Raw genomic sequence first — 18,150 nt, forward strand, 5'->3', positions numbered from 1 at the left:
ACCTCCCGCAGAGAACTGGTGCTTCATGGGTTCACCGGTGGCATGCGATGGCAGAAAGCGATGGGAACTTCAGCTCATGGGCACAAGGACACCCGGCGGCCCTGGCGCACTGTACTAAAATCAAGCTTGTAGCTGGTCCTCCCAAACACATTACCTGAGGGCGAGCGCCTAGAGGCACCGAAGAAGGACCACAGGCAAACCGTAGACTTTGGTTACCAGCCATGTGTTTAGCCATCATATTCGAATTCCATACAACCTTTGAGATGGTCTTATTAAGGTAGCTTTTACCACATCATTTGTTAGGGCCCTTTCACTTAGTTGGCGACCCCAGTTAGCGGAGGGGTGTTTATGTTTGAGGGCATCAGACACACAGGTCTGAAAATAAAAATCAGGGAGTCAAAAGGCAATTTGAGCCACCCTTATTGCTTGAGTGCACAGGTCTGCTCTGGTATGCATCTTGAAGGCACACATGGTTATCAGCCCACCAAAGGGGTACCCATTCTCCCGCACGAAGAAGGCACATTTCTAAGAAATGTATTTCTCCAGGAGTCATGTCAAGGTTCTGCTCAGGCCAGGTTCCACATCCGCCCAGTTTGGCAGGCATTCCTTCAGTATAGGTGCTGCCACAAGACCAACACAGCACTTTATGTTCACGGAAGGAAACCTGAGTGCGCAGGCAGGGACCAATGCATACAAAACATGTGAGGAATGGAATGGTTTGTGCCAAGGAGTAAGTCAGAACGACATCCACACAAATGTAGTCTTTATTTTGACAATTTATAAGGGCGGCAAGAAGACGTCTGGTTTACTGACCATTCATACGTGACCAGGTTGTACAAGTTGGTCACAGGAGGACACAGATGGATTTTTTTTAAATAATTGATGCCAAACTGGAATGGTATGGCATAGCCAGCATATATTGAAGATAACTAAGCCTCACGGTGACTGAGCGACCCCAAACCTTACAACACTGTTAGACTAAAGCGAGTAACGATACTAGACCGAGGACAGTCAATGACAGAGATGAAGGCTGGAATGACAGAAGTACTAAGGCTCTTTGGTGCAGCAAAGGTTCACTCGTCTTGACTGCAAAAGGGGCAGTCATGAGGCGAAAACCCCTCTTCAGCAGGGCAGAAAAGACAATGAAGCACTGCAGAGTAAACACCGTCACAAATATGGCCCCAAAGAGGTCAGCTTTATACTCTGCATGCCGTAGAATTGTGGAATCCCTATTCCAGCCAGAATCCGGGGGAACAGGTTAGTTAATAGACAATTCTCCCTTTTAAAAAAAAAAAATATTTTTATAAATGCTCTCCTTAACGACAGTCTGGCTATACAGCAGGCTGCAGTACACAATCTGCATTACTGGCCATGATGAAAGATCTTGGGGTTGATTTTGGACAAAGGCAGATTGCCTACTCTGGTCCTTTTAAGATCTCTCAGCAACCTTTGACACTGTCAATCATATCATCCTCTTCAGAGTAAGCAGGGGTTTGTCAGGAACCTCCAGGCTGGTTCCACTCATTCCTAATGGGTAGAAAGGAAGTTGTCCATCTTTTTCACCTTTTTTAAACTGAGCCTTTCTCCATAGGTTGTGGTGTTCCTCTGCATTTATAACTACATTGTTTAATATCTATACATTTCCTTGGTCACCATTATCAAGTATTTCAGCTTTAAGATCCTGTGGTATGCATATGACACTCAAATTGTCGTTAACATAGCCAACGACTACAAAGCCACTAAACTGACTTTTATCCAATGTATGTTAGCAGTGGAACACTGGACACGCAAACATTTTCTACAACGTACAATAGCGAAGAGACAAATGCTACTATTTGGGGAACATCAGTTAAATGGTCTTCCAAAGGCCTGCAGAGTTAGGGCAGCCCCCACCCAGCCATTCCTGCTCCCTCGGCCTCTACAGAATTACGAAGTTCAGGAAACTTGTGAAAACTTGGTGTTTCAGTCTTTGTTGGTCCCCTCTAGTCCCCGTCCTCCTCTTTTTGGTTCATTTAATCTTTGGGTATTTGTATCACTTCATAAATACTGATTCATTCAGACAGCAGGGTCAGATGCAGAGGTACCAGACATGGGACCTGCAGCCCAAGTCTTTCTTGAAAAAGACGGCGAATCAGTAGCATGCCTGGCACCATGCATTGTAGAGTTAAGTTATTGTGACAAATGCCAAACAGTTCAAGTGAAGGAAAAGCGCTTTAACCTTTGACTGTTTGCCCTCTCTGCCCTGAGAAGCCGTTTTAAACTACAGGGGTGGCTGCCAATTGTTATAACCCGTTTGACCTCCATTCCTAATGTTTATCCCACAGTCTAATCTCTGTTTAATTCTCTTTCAAACTCTGACATGAATTAAGGAAAGTGAGACCGAGACTAAGAATGCCACGTACAGGCTCCTCTTCACCCACCCCGACCTCTCATTCATCTAAATCCACCCTAAGATGAGCGGTGCCAAGTTGTAACCAGTTAACTGCGAAGTGATCACCCAGAGTGCATTTTCTTTGGAAGACTATCCGGTCTGTCTCGCATCATCCACTCATGCCTTCTGATAATCTGCATCTGTTTGTACACGTCCTATACATTGCTGCACTGCTGGCTAACAGTACCTGTCCAGCACTTCATCTGGCCCCGGTAGTCACTGGGGCGTCCAACCTTGCTACTGCTAACCTTGCTAATTCTTCCATACTCTTTCTCCAATATGAGCACCTCTACACGAGCTACTACATCAACCCCGCTTCTTTGCATGTCACTAATTTAATTTCACAGACTCGATGACATTTCCACGGTGAAACAATCTGCATTTATTTATTTGGTGTTGCAAGTATCTCTTTTCAGACAAAGTGAAGGAATACATTTCTTTTCAGTTAATATTAAAATCTTTAATACCCGTGTACATAATCATTTCTGAAAATGCCTGAGCACAGCATGCACATATTTCTCCCATCATATCCAAATCACTGATTTTAGCTATTCCTAAAGCAAGAGTAGTTCTGGCTAAAGACGGTTGCACAGGTGCTAGTTCCACAAAGTTATAGTGGTCTGCACTTACCCGTTATTGGTCAAACTACTACAAAACCATAAATACATTAAAACAGAAGAAACACACAAAGGAGTGACTCATGAATCCAACAATTGTATTGTAGAGTTAGTTCTTTGTTTTCTCTCCTCCTTTCATGTTTTACACATTTATTTGAAGGTTTTGTATAGCGCAAACAAGACCCTTGCAAGGCAATTTTAAGTGATGGACATGAACATAGAAATAATATAAGGTGTGCTACTACAGAAGTGGAAGCTATTTAGAGACTATTCCAGAATAGCATATATATATATATATATATATATATATATATATATATATATATATATATATATGAGACTGTCTAAAAAATTAGTGATGGTTAGGTGATATATATATATATATATATACTATAATTTATGTTAATACAGAAGTGGTAACTGTTACAGACTATTTACAAACTAGCAAATATATACATGTCTCTGTGAAGAGTTCAAGTGAATTTGGCCATGAGAATCGCTTTCACTTCTTTTTTTGGAAAATGCCGTGGATGGGTTCTGTCTCGTTTCTACGGGCAAGGCATTTCAAATCCTGGGATCCATTCCTGAGAAGGTACGGTTGTATGTTTTCTTCTTAGTAGATCGTTGAGGTTTCAGTAGAAGATTGAAGGAGCTCCTAGTGGTTCTATTACCACCTAATAGTTCCAATTTCTCTGCTAGGTATCTCAGGGTATTGTGATGCAATGCCTTGTGTCATACAAGTGATTTTCAGATGGATTCTGGCCTCAAAAGGTAGTCAGTTGAGGGCATGAAGGTCTGGGGAGATGTGACAGTTCCTTTTAGAACCTGTGATGAGTTTGGTGGCTGCATTGATTGAGGCTCTTAGAGGGGCTGTCGTCGATCTGGGAAGGCTGCAGAGAGCCACACTCCAATAATCCACTCTGGGGGTTACTAGAGCTTGAACTGCCTGTTTGAAGTCATTTGCATGTATGAAGGGTTTCATTTGTCTCAGGGTGTTCATCTGAAAATTTGCTCCTTTTGTTGCAGCGCTGATGTGATCCTGCATATTTAGCTTATTGTCCAGAGTAATTCCTAGCGATTTTGCAGAGTCCATAATGAGAGGTTGACCGTCGAGTGCTCACTCACGTATGATGGTACTTTGGTTGGGGGAAGTGATTAGGAGGAATTCGGTTTTGAGGGTGTTGAGTTTTAAGTGGTTTTTGGCCAGCCAAGTCTGCGTGTATTTTTGTAGCGTTGAGGGATTTGATGTCCTCCAGTGAGTGGACCTTAATGTAGAGCTGAGTGTCGTCTGCATACATATTTCAATAGTGTCAACATCAATGTAATCTTCTCCAATATCAAAATAACATGAGAGCCGTGGTATGGGTCTCAAAACAATTCTCTTTATTATTCTTCAATAAACCAACAAAATAGCCCGGCCAACGAGTTGAGTCTTCCGAGAGGACTTCATCAGGGTTAATGTATTTCTTTACAGCAATGTCACATCAAAGTGTAACATGGATCAGTTCTCCCCAGAAAGTCTTAGCACACTCTTACTGCTCTTCTATTGTTGTAGGGAAATACCAGGTGACCATATATAAATATTGGAGCTTAATATCCACACCCCATTGGGTTCTATAAGCTCAGACCAGATAATGCAACACACCACCACCATTATTATTGACAATCTCCAAGGTCAGTAATGGTGGTGTGGATATCAAACAGGGATATTTAACAGCACTGTTTCCTTCTGGTTGCTCCTCTAAGGAATGGAGATTTTTAGGTCCCAACCCCTCCTCCCAAGCAGCATATGATCTCCAGATCATTTTTTGACCTGGCACACTTAATGCCACTCTCCTATGACTGGTAGGAGTGAGGATAACATGGACTCTTCCATACCGTCTTCTCTTGTTGCACTGAATGAAGGGTTCGATGTAGCAGCGGTGCTCCGCTGTTTATCCAACTAGGAGGGCGTTGGTTTACCAACACAAGAGGCCTCTGCAGGATTAGAAGGGGTCAAAGGCTGACGTGTAAAACCGGGGCCTAGAGTGAACCCAGGGAGGAAACAACTTGTGTTTTGCAGCAGGTTTCTAGCAAAAGAGCTGGGGCCCAGGTAGATGACTTCTTGGAGAGTGGAGGATGGCAGGAGTGGGAGGGCTCTGCACATGGTACTCTTCGCTCTTGGGCCCTGGGGGTTGTGGCGGGAGTGGGAGGGCACTGGGCACTGCACACTGCACTCTTGTAACTTGGGGCCCCCATGGGTTGTCCTCTAGGAAGAGTGGAGGAACCCAAATGCGGGAGGGCACTGCACACTGCTCTCCTCACTCTTGGCTCCCGGGGGATGTCCTCTAGGAAGAGTGGAGGAACGCACATGCGGGAGGGCACTGCACACGGCTCTCTTCACTCTTGGGTCCCTAGTGGTTGTCCTCTAGGAAGAGTAGAAAATGGCACACATAGGAGGGCTCCGCACACAGCACTCTTGACTATCTGGGCTAGGTAGCATTCAGTTTCCACCGTGACGGCAGATAACAGGCTGCCTGTTAGGGTTATTTCAAATGGTTTGCTCAAAATAATGAGTAACTTTTCAAAGATGTCAGTGGGCGCTACATGCCATTGAAAAACCGTAGCGTTAGAGATTCGTTTTTTTTTGGGGGGGGGGGGTCTTGTTCTACCCAAGCCACTCATGTCCAAACCAGAGGGGAGCCACTTTTTGGTCGGAGTCGAGCACCCCTGGTCTGTACACAAAGGGAAGTCGTTATCTACGTGGAGTTACATTATTAGATCAAAAAAACCTTATAATAGGAACCCTTAAGGCTTGAAGTACAAAAATAAACATTCATATCTTGGGTCGAAATGAAGCAACTAACTCTGGACATATGTAATATACATGGGGCCATTGCCTAATGAGCGAGGGGCAAAACCAGTTGCACCTCAAAAGTATTCGCAAAACGACAAGGTCTGATTTTTCATCTACTCATGCATGCATGGTGTTTGCACACATTAGCACATGAAAGTCAGACCTCTTTGCTTTGAGAAAATGGTAAGATAGCAAGGTAGCCACCATGGTAATCCTACATTTGTTTCTGTGATACAGAAAGAAAAGCAGGAATATCTCTAGTGCCTTGACCACTAAGTTTAAGGCGCTCTATGAATGTACTCGTCCTCTGATAATCAAGGCTTTGTTGGCATCTAAGGTGGTTATAGAAGGCCCCCTTGCTATCCTACCCAATGAAGTGGAAGTCCGACTGCAAGGGCACCTGTGAGGAGCAGGTCTTAACCTGAATTGGTATCGGCATGCAAAGACTAGGCTGCCGCCATCCTTATCTCCTGGCTCCAGGCTGACTACTGGCACAGGAATAAACAAACGCGCATTCTGGAAAACTCCACTCTGTCCGAGGAAAGAACTATGAATAGAAAAGGCTCCTCCTAAGATGTAGGCAAGAACTAGGCAGGAGACTGGAGTTAATGTGTTTAAGTCATTCAATGAAAACTGATAGAGCTCTCCAAGCAAGCAACCAGGCTGACTTGCAATGTTTGGAGGCACACGCCAGGTTTCCTAGCGAGTTCATAGATGTACAAAACTAGGAACAAGTACAGGAACATCCATCTAACATTCCCAATTGCAGAACAGTAACTATGTACATTCTAATGTGTATTTGAAACCTATATGCTCCACTATGGCAGAATAGTCAGCGTATTTACATTTCATGTCCGAATGCTCCATCTTGGCTTCTCGATAGTCATATGGGGGACCTTTGTCTCGTCCTTTTTAGCCCGCATGACTAAAAGGTCAGTATCTTTGTAAAAGTATGGATCTTTGATCCCATAATAACTGCACGGTCTGCCTCTTTAAATCTCGCTGTCCACGAGAGGCGCCCTTCCAGCAGTTAATTTTAGATCCCATTACAAGTCGGTGCATTTGCTCATATAGTGCAGTGTAGTCTCAAATTGTTACATTTTGCAGATGTGTAGAGATCTTGAATCGGCAATGTAAGCTGAGCTCCCTGCATTTCCTTAAGGGGCTCGTCCTAATAGTAAATGGTTGAAGTTAATTAATCCTGTATATGCGTTTTACAAATCATACATAAGGATGCACAGCCTGCCTTATTGGCAGACTATTCTTTCTCAGATCTATACTGTGGCACTGTAGCAGCCAAGGTATTTAAGTTAGAGGAAGTTGGGACCACTTGTCCATTGGACAAAATAAACATCAGCATTTGTTGTCCTTGACCCAAATTAATGTATCCGTGGTGTCGTGCCATCGGAATTCCACACCCTTGCAACATATTTTGATAAAATATTATTAATTTCTGAAGGTTCACTGCCCGTGCCTACTAATAAACCTTTTTTGTTTTGGTTTTTCAGGGTTTGAATTGATTTGGAGATTGTGAACCACGCCACCAGGTAAGTCACTCTCAAAATCTTAACCCTGACCAGTTGAAAGTGATTGTGTGCCCATTTGTCTTTACCCACAGTGCTCTGCAACTTGAAGTATGACGAAATACCTTTAGCATCCCCACCTGATAGAATTCTTGCACAGGTTGTGTGGAGCTAGCTGCAGTGGTCCTCAACTTTGTACATTTTTCTACCGCCACTATATAAAAAAACAAGTAAATGCTCCTTATAATCATAGACTACTATGTATGCCCACGTAGATGCCCGCTGTTGCCACTGGATGCCGCCGACCTAAAACTCAACCAATTGTTGAATTTTACATTTACATTTTTTCTCCTTTCCCTCCCAGTAATGATGGCGTCACCTTCGGATAGCTGCATTCAGTTCACTCGCCATGCCAACGATGTCCTTCTGAATCTCAACCGGCTTCGAAGCAGGGACATTCTGACAGATGTCATCATTGTGGTTAACCGGGAGCATTTTCGAGCCCACAAGACTGTCCTTATGGCCTGCAGGTAAAGGATCCAGTGAGGTGCCTTGCACACACCCACATAACCTATTTGGTGTCACTTGGACTACAGTTAACAACTTACTATGGCAGTTCATCGTCTCCTCCTTGGTTCCTTGTTATGGATGGTAGTGAAACAATTCTCTTTGGTGAGAAGCACTGCTTCTACCTGTCCGAGCATACCTGAAGCTTTGTCTGATCGACTTGCTTTAGACGTTCTTCAGTGTGATTGCAACAGAATCAAAGATCACTTTTCCTCTCTTGTGTTGCGGATCATCATCCGTGCTTAGAACAAGACACCCACACACCCACACACCCTCCCCCCCCCCCCACACACCTGTGTGAGGGGTTCGACTGAAGTTGGAGCCTGAGTACCAACGATTCATGTTTTCTGGTAACTACAGCAGCAAAGTTTAGACTTGTACTGCAAATCCTTTCCACAGTAACCTATGTGCCACCGTTATTTTTTTTGGTATTAAATTCACATACCAAACCTTCTGACGCTCTTTTGCAGAGTGCATGACACTTAAGGCAACACCATTTAAATCTTAGCGTGTTTTGCATTTCCCAACAAGACATTGCGTAATAGTGATTTATTTAGCACTAGTGTTTCAACTGTTCATTATTTTCGGAGTATTTTGTAACATGTCTATGTCAATGCAATACCCTCTACATGGAAACACACTGCAAACTGCCATAACCCTCAGTGTGAATGAAATACAACTCTTTAGAGGGTCACATTCGATCCAGGGCTTTGACAATGGAGACTAGAAGTAGAGCCACTTTTTCGAAATAGGCTGCTATGCTGAACTCCTTATACATGGATCTACATCCAATCTCCGCTGTTGATTGGACTTGTGCTGCCGGATGTCAGACAGAAAGCAGTCTAAACATATAACATACACCCTCTTTTCCCAACAGTGGTCTGTTCTACACTATCTTTACTGACCAGACTAAATGCAACCTGAACATAATCAACTTGGACCCCGAGATCAGTCCAGAGGGGTTCCGGGTCCTACTGGAATTCATGTACTCTTCGCGACTCAACCTGAGGGACAGCAGCATCTTGGCAGTCATGGGCACTGCGCTCTACCTGCAGATGGAACATGTCGCAGACACCTGCCGGAAGTTCATTAAGCCCAGGTGAGATTGTGCATGCAATTTGTGGAAGTCGTATGAAAACTCAAGTGTATGTAAGAACACACCTGAAGGCTGATAGCTTTACTTTAATCATCTGCCATCCATCTTAATGCATTGTGTGCCAAAATGGATGGTACTAAGATATAACACTTGATGGCAAATAATGGAGACATGGCCCAGCTAGTCCAACGGTGTCCCTACCAAGTTTGAGGCATGACCAAGATAAATATAGATTATCTAAGTTGTCTAGCTGCGGCATGACCAAGGTACTGCTGCTTTCTTTCTCTTCGCACCTGCACCACCGCCATCAACTTCAGGCCTTATTAAAACGGAGCTTGTATGGGAGGCCTAGCTTTTGCAGTTCAATCTGCTACTCGATGGACTTTTCTACAGGTAGCCTTAGAGAACCAGACTAAATATTTAGCGTTTCATAGGCAGCTGATAGGTTATCATTGCTAGTGAGACGCCAGTCCATGCAAGCAGCCTTTATTGAGTGCATCTCGTTAAAGAAACTTTGCAAGACTGACAAGTTTACTCCACTACATACACTGTTTGCCCTGGCCTGAAGTTGTCATTACTACTCCTATGCGCCTCCTGGCAGTTTCCTGTTTGCACCCTTTTCACAGATATGCACTCTTTTCACAGATATCATTTAGTGTAATAGCATAACTCAGAGTTTAGCATTCAGCTAGTCTCTGCAGTCTGTTGAACAGAGTAGTATTTACACCGTTGTCTGCATGGGTTAGTAAAGTAGTCTTAGTTGAGTGCACATTTCTAGAACTATAATTTTAGTATCCTCTGTTGAAAAACTGTCTCACCACTTTCTAATACATGGTACTTAATGTTGATTGTCTAATGTTGGTATCTTTCAGTGAAGAGATTGTACCTTCAGTGAAACCTCTCCGAGAAGACATTATGGGAGGAAGATTGATGTTGCCCCAAGATGTAATGCCCTATAGGAATCGAGATCTGAGTGAAAACAATGGAGCACTTCGGAACAATGGTGTCTGTGATGGAAGACCTTTTGTCCCAGGCCTGTACAATGGTATGCCCGGTTCCCCCTCTTACCCCTTGTACAGTCACATCCCAGTACATGGTTTCCTCTTCCCAGAAGACGATGTCCGAGATGGGAGAATGGCTGCATCAGAAGTCACCAGAGGCAGAAGTTTTCCGAAGGAAAGCGTTTTGCCTTGTACCAGCTCTAGAACACTCATAACGGATTATAGTAGGGCTGTCTCAGATGTCTCTGGCAATGTGTGCCAGAACGCCAGCTACTCCCCAAAGGAAGCTGCGAAGGACGACATCAGAAGGGACTTGCACTACAGTGTGGCTTCAGGTCCCAAGTCTGCTGTTTCTTCAGTGAGGAACAATCCATACTTCATTTGCAACAAGGCTGCAAATGAGGAGGACAGGACTTCTTCAGAGGATGAAATAAGTCTCCACTTTAAGCCATCCAATTCGCCTGCAAACCGCAAGGGCCTGGTCAGCCCTCAAAGTCCTCAAAAATCAGATTGCCAACCAAATTCACCGACCGAGTCCAGCAGTAGCAAAAATGCATGCATCAATCAAGCCACCAACTCGCCAGTGTCCAAAAGTCCCACTGACCCTAAAGCATGCAACTGGAAAAAATATAAGTATATTGTCCTCAACTCTCTCAACCAGAATACAACGGACAAAGGTACCAACCAAAATGAGGCAGACTCTCTTTCCCCTCAGTCGTACAGTTCCACGTCTGCATGCCAACCACCCAGTGAGCCTGAACATCTGGATGCCACATCAGAAAAGATGAATATTGGCGAAGACTCCACAATACCTCAAGCAAGCCGGTTGAACACCAGTAACAGGTAAAGACAATTAAGTGGCAGCCTTTCACAGCTGCTGCATATCCACCGTGTCAACCAGCTTTGCTATATGATATCTTTGCACTACAACTTTATTGAAAAGTTTGAATAAAAGAACATTCGTGGATTTCCTTTCTGTATGCAAACACTAGTAAAGCAACTATCTAATCATCAGTCCAACGCCATGTAAAAACACCACCCAGCATCAAAGCGCATCAGAAAGGCCTAGATAAGAGGTCACCGCCAGGCACTCCATCTCTGGGCCTAAAACAGTGTACAGTGAGCAATATTGACATAATCAACCCATAGCATTGTAACAAATGCAGATGGATGGTAAATATAGGAAGTGCAAAGAGATGTTTCCAACTTAGAGCGCATCACATAAGGGGATAAAGCAGCCACTCGGCATTTGTAATCGTTGAAGCAAACTAGAATCAACATATAAAGTATAAAAACATAAAGTACTTTATGACCACACGCTGAATATTACTAGTTCCAAGATAAAAAAAGGTTGTCCATATATAAATCGGGTACAGATATTACATTTGAACTAAGTGAAAAGGGGAATGTTTTTTGTTTGGCTGGAGCACAGGTGATTAGATGGGTAGGGGATATGGCAGTTCACTAAAGGAGCTATTAAAGGTGGTCTGTACAGAATCAGTTAAAGGGTGAGACTACATTTTCTTCAGTCTTGTTTGTACATTTGTTTTTCCCGGAGTAATGGACTACTTAGTTATTACATATCTCGCTTAACAAAATGTAGAAAATCTAACTATAGTTTGGTGGACACTTTATTCTTGTGTTATCTCATCTAGGATTTGGGAAGATAATGAGGTGATTGGGCATGGTTAGATCACCACAGCAGGTTCTGAACATTTTGCTGAAATACACTGGTGGCTGTTGACAGCACGAGTCCTTCTTTATTGGTGACCAAGTGCTTGATATTGTTCTACAGAAGACCCCTTGGCCGCTCTCTCCAAATTCTAATATCCGTCAATGCTCCTGAGATTGAGTGGGGCCTCCAGCCTTGCTTGCTTGAAATGCTGGTCTGCCAAAGCTGTGACATCTCTTTATTAAAAGCATGTTGTGCTCTTGCAGATATTCCTTTTGAGAATGGCCTCTGTCTAATATCGCAGAAGGGTTCTTTGGTCTTTTGGGGCAGAAACCTTGTAAATGACTGAATGGAAAGCTACACAATTAGCTGTTACGCATACTTTGCATCTTCTTTTTCTGAGAAATATTCAAAAGTGCCGCAAAATCCATGGTTTGCATGATGCTATGAGCTTTTCCTAAAAACAGAATGCTACAATACGTCCAATTTCAAATGTTTATTGAAATAAGATGTCATGATGCCAAACTTTTCTCTTATGCACTTCAATGTATTGTCCCCCTCAAGGTCCCCAGCGGTGTCACCTCAAAGCTCTGAAGGAAGCTCACCTCTGTATGTGCACACCCCAAAATACAGCTCCTGTGAATCACGGTCACCGCAACACTCTGAGATCTGCCCACATACTCCAGGATCCACTTTCGGCGAGGAGATGACGGAGACCCAGTCTGAATACTCCGACTCCAGTTGTGGTACGTAGAAGATTATTACACTCTGAGGAAGAATGCATGTGGATCCATGTTTAGGTTTTTACAGTTTTCGAATCTGGAGTATCCAGTATTTCAAAGGAAAGAAAAGGAATATGAAGGGATTGGTGGAGACTAAGCAGTTTAATTTACAGGTGTATTACAATTTGCAAGTCGTGCAGTATCTTTTTTTGTGTAAGCTTCCAGGTGCCGTATTGACGGCGCTACAGGTTGTATTACAAGCTGCCTTGTGCAAGTTCCTCAGTCCTTGTTCAGGTGGGATTGGCGGTGCTGTAAGCGGATCCTGTTGAGGCGGAACGCTGAAAGCCACCCTTCTCTGTTCATCGGACTGCTAGGTTCATCTGTACACATTCCTGGAGTACGTCAGTGTTGTGTCTGTCACAACAGTAACAGTATCATTGTTCGGTCACACACCATTAGTAATGCACACCTTTGCTCCTGTTTATCAGTCATGATGATGCAGACAACATTTTGTATTCTTTTTTTTTCTTTTATATTCCTCAGATTGCAGTGAATTTATAGAGTAAATGTAACCAAGCCAACGCATTTCGTTCCCCTAAAAAATCTTCAATGTTAAGAGTCCCAAACCCCAAGTCTCTGAAATTTCAAGAAAATTGCACGCAGTTCTTGGAATCCGCAGAGTATTTACCTTATAGGCAGCAGAGGTGGAGCTCTTCTATTGTGACTGAAATAAACAGAACGGACTCTTCAGTGACATGTTTTTGATTTCGGGAACTCAAAGCAGTCACCCTTTTTAGGTCTCGCCTGCAGGCAGCGCGCATGCGCCTTCACTATTGCGACAATCTTGTGTTAAAAGAAAAAAATCTAAAGGGAATTAAGCTCGCCCGTTACTTCCTTTTTTTGATATCATTATTACTCTTCCTTGCTGCCTTCTCATTCGGCAGCGCACACGACTCCTCACTTTCTGTTCTTCAGGTGGAGCATGGACAGAGGACACATTGAGAGAACATGCATTTACAATGCAATAGGTCTCGCAACTGCGAGATTTTTAGCTATTGGCATTGTAAATGGCAATGCCTTTTATAATATTAAAAGGAATTGTCATTTACAATACCAATAGGTCAAACTTCGCTAAAAGCGAGACCTATTGTAATGCAGAGCACGAGTGCAGTGTCCCTGAAGCGGGAGCCGTGCTCAACAGTAAAGTAAAAAAAAAAGTGGGAGACAGCGCGGTGTCTCTGAAGTGGGCGCCGCGCTCACTAGTAAAGTTTTTAAAAAATATAAGAAACTGGGCGCGGTGTCCCTAAAGCGGGCGCCGCACTCAGCATGCAAGTTTATTAAAAAAATAAATGAGTAAAAGAAAGCATGGTGTCCCTGAAGCGGACGCGCATTTTTCTTAAAAAGTAATTAAAACAAACAAGAAGCGTGGGGATTTTACTGCACCTGGTAGACATCAGTTGTAATCAAGTTTGTACACTAGATAAATGTTGCAGACCAAAAATGTCAAAATTTAACAGGGAAAAGGCCAGGTAAATACTGGACATGTGGATATTGCTTTGAAAATTGTGAAATCTTTGACGGGCAAGATTGCGGACAAGTGAGTAGCGGGCTCCCGGTGTCTTTCCCCCTTCCCTCTTTCGATATAGTTAGCGGGAGAGAAATTTAGCTGGAAACAATGGAGGATTATGCATGGCTTAAGAAGATTTAAAAAAAAGCCTCATGGAACGCAGAAAAAAGCTGGGAGAATAGTTTCTGCTTAGTGGAAAAACGCTGGACGCAAGCAAGGGGGAAAAAAAGCACAATTACTTACGGCGGTGTTCGTGAACGGCAGCGGTACTGGAGAAGTCAGCGCTGAACTCGGCGGAGCATTTCGTACCGTAATGGTTTAAAAGGAGGGCTCGGAAGTCCGAGGGTAGTGTGTTTTCGGATCAAGGAAGAAAAAAAAAGGGAAACTTTGTAGCATCGAAGAGAACAGTGCTGCAGGAGAAGGGCAGCTCATTAGTCCGGAACACAGCTGTGTGTGGTGATTCCTCGTAAGCTCTGGACGCCGACATGCCTCCCAAAACTGCCAGGGGAGGGAAAACTAGAGTAACGGTAGAGTCGGTTGTTGGGAGTAGAGCTGCTGTACTCGGGCGGCATGCAACTTTAGCTGTGGAAGGATCAACAAGATTTCTGGACGACGTAGCTCATGGAGGTGAGCAGGGGGCGACAGAGATAAACAAGCATTGGCCGCACGCGCGCCTCGCGCTTGAAGTTTTAAAAAAAAAGAACAAGCCCGGCGGAGCGTGGCGCGCGCGCTTGGGGGCGGGGAGCGGACCCTTTGAAGTGCTCCCAAAAGGCGGATTGCATGGCGGCACGATGCGCGTGATTGTGCGCGTGCTAGCAAGGCAATCCGCTTTTTGGGAGCACTTTTGAAACCCGTATTCTATAGTCTCGCTTTGCAATCGCTTACGCAATAGCAAGGCGAGACCTAAAAAACAACAGAGGGTTGAGTCAATAATGCCACACCTGTCACTTAAAGTAATTCAGCAATATAATGATGGTGCAAGGAAACCAGGAAGTGCACCCCTCTCCACTTCCTAATGGGGATATCCCCAAAAACAATCACAGAAACCTGGAATCCACACCCATCAATTATATGTGTATTTAGAGTTCATTAAACATTAGTTGTCCATGATAATCTAGTGTCAAACAAATAATCTAGTGTCTTTACAATCATCTTGATATGATGATAACTATGCAAAGGTTAACATTGAAAGGCAGGGTGGCCAGAAGTAGTCATCTCTGCGTCCTTATGCGAAGTGTACACTTCGCATACGGACACAGATGACTACTTCTGGCCACCCTGCCTTTCAATGTTAACCTTTGCATAGTTATCGTCCTATCAAGATGATTGTAAAGACACTAGATTTATTTGTGTTTTAGGATTTTCCCTGTTACTAGAACACAGACATATATCGTGTTCATAAGTTTGAGCCCTGAAGAAGTCGCTATTGAGACGAAATGCGTTGGCTAAATGAATTGATCCGTGGATTTAAACCACTTTATATGTTCATCAATAAAGGAATTTTTGAGATAACATTTGGACTTGGCACATTCTTCAGATTATCATGGACAACTAATGTTTAATGAACTCTAAATACACATACAATTGATAGGTGCTGATTCCATGTTTCTGTGAGTACACATTGAGTAAACTCTGTCATCCACTCTGTAGTGTCCTGGGCCTTAGGCGCTCCTGCTACGAGTAAGGACGATATGGACACTAGTGGGAAGGGTGCATAACTAGCCCAGGGCACATGCACCAGGCCCTTTTATTAGCAGGGTCACCTGACTGATGACGCCTGTGTGCGATGGTTGAGGGATGGGTGTTGGCACAGCCCCAGGGAGGGGCTGCTCCATGACGTGTCATGCAGGTCACCACATTCCTTGCACACAAAACTATTCCAACCTTTGCAAACAAAACAAACTGGATACCACTTGGTCCTTCAGTCTCTAGAGTCAATCAGCAGAACAGTAGTGAATATATGGGCTGATGAAACGAGCTACAACAGGACATCTCCTCTTTCATCATTTAACCCGAGTGCTTCAGGACTCAAACGCAGGCTCAGATGCCAGAGACCTTCTGGCTGCATTCTGGTTAAAATCATGCACTTGTGTTATTGATTCTCCAGATGATTCCGGTCAGTAGTTCAAAAACATGGTGTCAGGAGCATTTGAGTCCATTGTAAAGCAGCCATGACGCATGCTTTGGTGACATTGTTGGCTCGTTGGACACGTCTCCAAGCTGTTGAGGACCCTGCTGCAAGGCCTTGCTACCTCCTGGAAATCAGTTGGTGGAGTAATGTCCAGTCCATCTCTCGACTTGTGTATGGGTTGCCACGGGACTGGGTGGTCTGTGCTGGGACTGCGTATATTCTGCCCCTTAGCCGCTCCAAGACCACAGTCTCCACTGCGTAGTTGCTTGTTTAACCACAGGGGTAGATGGGTCTTGGTCAAGGTTCTCTTGCCACCAGAAACCGTGTGCAGGTAGGGTGAGCAGGTAGTCTCTGGTTGACTGACTCTTCCATGTGTCACTGATGCTGCTTGTCTGTAGTTCTGATAAGGGTGTCGAACTCACTCAAGATGTTCGATGCGCCATGGTTAGTGGGGAAGACTCTCTAAGAACGGGGTGGCATGCTGGGTTTGCCAGTCATGCTGAATCTGTACAATCTGGGTCGACAACTTGCCTTGATGATTGAAGGTCTTCTTTCTTGGATCGTTGAGCAGGTTGGATTGATAGTAGCCAGATGCATACATTCTTTCTATGTGAAGGTATCTGCACTCTTTTACTTGGATGTTTTGGGTTGCTGAGCTATCGGTGACTGTCTGGATGGATATACTGGAAAGCGTGGGGCAGAGACTCTGCACGCTTGTGCTTGCAGTACACTCTTCTCTGCTGTGCTGTTGCCAGACCCTCCTCGTTTCACCTCGGTGGCTCGCTGCTGGTGTCTAGATCTTCACCAGCAGTTCGAGTCGTCTTGCGTGTGCCTTTCACGTCTGGCCTTACTTGATCTTCCTGCCTGGGCTTGGTTGATTGTATGGGTTTCCAGTGTGACCCAACAGGTCACTCTTGCAGTTCCTCCTACTTTCTCCCTGGTGCTTCGGCATGCACCTTATTTTTAATAATGCAGTTGAGACTTCTCGTTGTGAGTCTTTTCTAGATGCAGCGGCATGCACCAATTATCAGGACAATCCAACAGGGCCTCTCGGAGCTCAACTGTCTCTGGACCATGAGGGTGAGAATTCTAGTCGCTTGAGTCTCTTCTCCTGCTGGGTGCAGCAGCATGAACCGTCTGGCACATAGGGCCTCTCTGTGGTCGACTGTCTCCGTAGTCCAACCACCAGCCTCAGGTGTTGCGCTTTGGCTTGGTGATCAGGGCAGTAACTGATCTGGTTAATTTCATTTCTTTTTTTTAGAATGGCCACTGGAGGGCACCATAGTAAAAGACTGCCTATAAACGTTATTATGAGGTAAAGTAAAGGACTTGAATACCATAAAGTAGGAGGAAGCGCAGAATAAAAGCATTGGCAAAGCCAACAGGTTTCACCTACGCAAGAGCTACTAACTTTGTCAATATTTTCTTTAGCATGGTGTACAGCAGATGCATTGATGTGCACCACAGAAAACTCAAAAGAAAACAAGTGCTACGATTCCGTCAACGCTGACCATGTCATAGTGCTTTTTTTACTTTCATTTTGGCCATGATGCACAGCCATGCATGTCAACCCTTCCGAATTAGACGGGAAAATATAGATTTCAAGGCTAGTCTCCTGATCACAGCATCCAAAACCCGATTCCTTGATGGGCTACAGCTGAGACTGGTCTAGTGAGACTCCTAATATTCGCTGCCAGTAACCTGCTCCTGCAGGCTGGGGGACAGCACTTTTGTCACGCACTCTTCCTGTCATAGCGATTTCTCCATGCCCCTGACTGGTAAGGGAAAACAATGCGTATCCATAATTCTGATATCCAATTATGCAGCAGCACGCTTTCACGCCCCATGCAAGATAATCGACTAATCAGTCCTCTACAGAAGTCAAACCCATCTCCCAAATATTTTTCTAAAATCTCCCACTTTCCTCTTCTGAAATGTTGACATATAGTTACATAGCTCCTACTAGTCCTTTTTTGATGTTGTCTGT

The 18,150-nt window shown here is 44.3% G+C and overlaps 1 protein-coding gene across 3 annotated transcripts in view; it reads left to right on the forward strand.

The window, feature by feature from the left end:
• Positions 1–18,150, forward strand: part of BCL6 (BCL6 transcription repressor) — a 157,842-nt gene that overhangs the window by 132,841 nt on the left and 6,851 nt on the right. For all 3 annotated transcript variants that reach the window (XM_085635898.1, XM_085635900.1, XM_085635897.1), the window contains 5 exons: positions 7,393–7,431; positions 7,772–7,937; positions 8,852–9,073; positions 9,943–10,914; positions 12,308–12,489. In XM_085635898.1, coding sequence (XP_085492024.1) covers positions 7,774–7,937; positions 8,852–9,073; positions 9,943–10,914; positions 12,308–12,489 — 1,540 coding nt within the window. In that variant the 5' untranslated portion in view covers positions 7,393–7,431; positions 7,772–7,773. The remainder of the gene's footprint in view (positions 1–7,392; positions 7,432–7,771; positions 7,938–8,851; positions 9,074–9,942; positions 10,915–12,307; positions 12,490–18,150) is intronic.

The sequence above is a fragment of the Triturus cristatus genome, chromosome 11 (genome assembly GCF_964204655.1).
Source record: "Triturus cristatus chromosome 11, aTriCri1.1, whole genome shotgun sequence".
In the NCBI taxonomy this organism is placed as follows: Eukaryota; Metazoa; Chordata; class Amphibia; order Caudata; family Salamandridae; genus Triturus; species Triturus cristatus.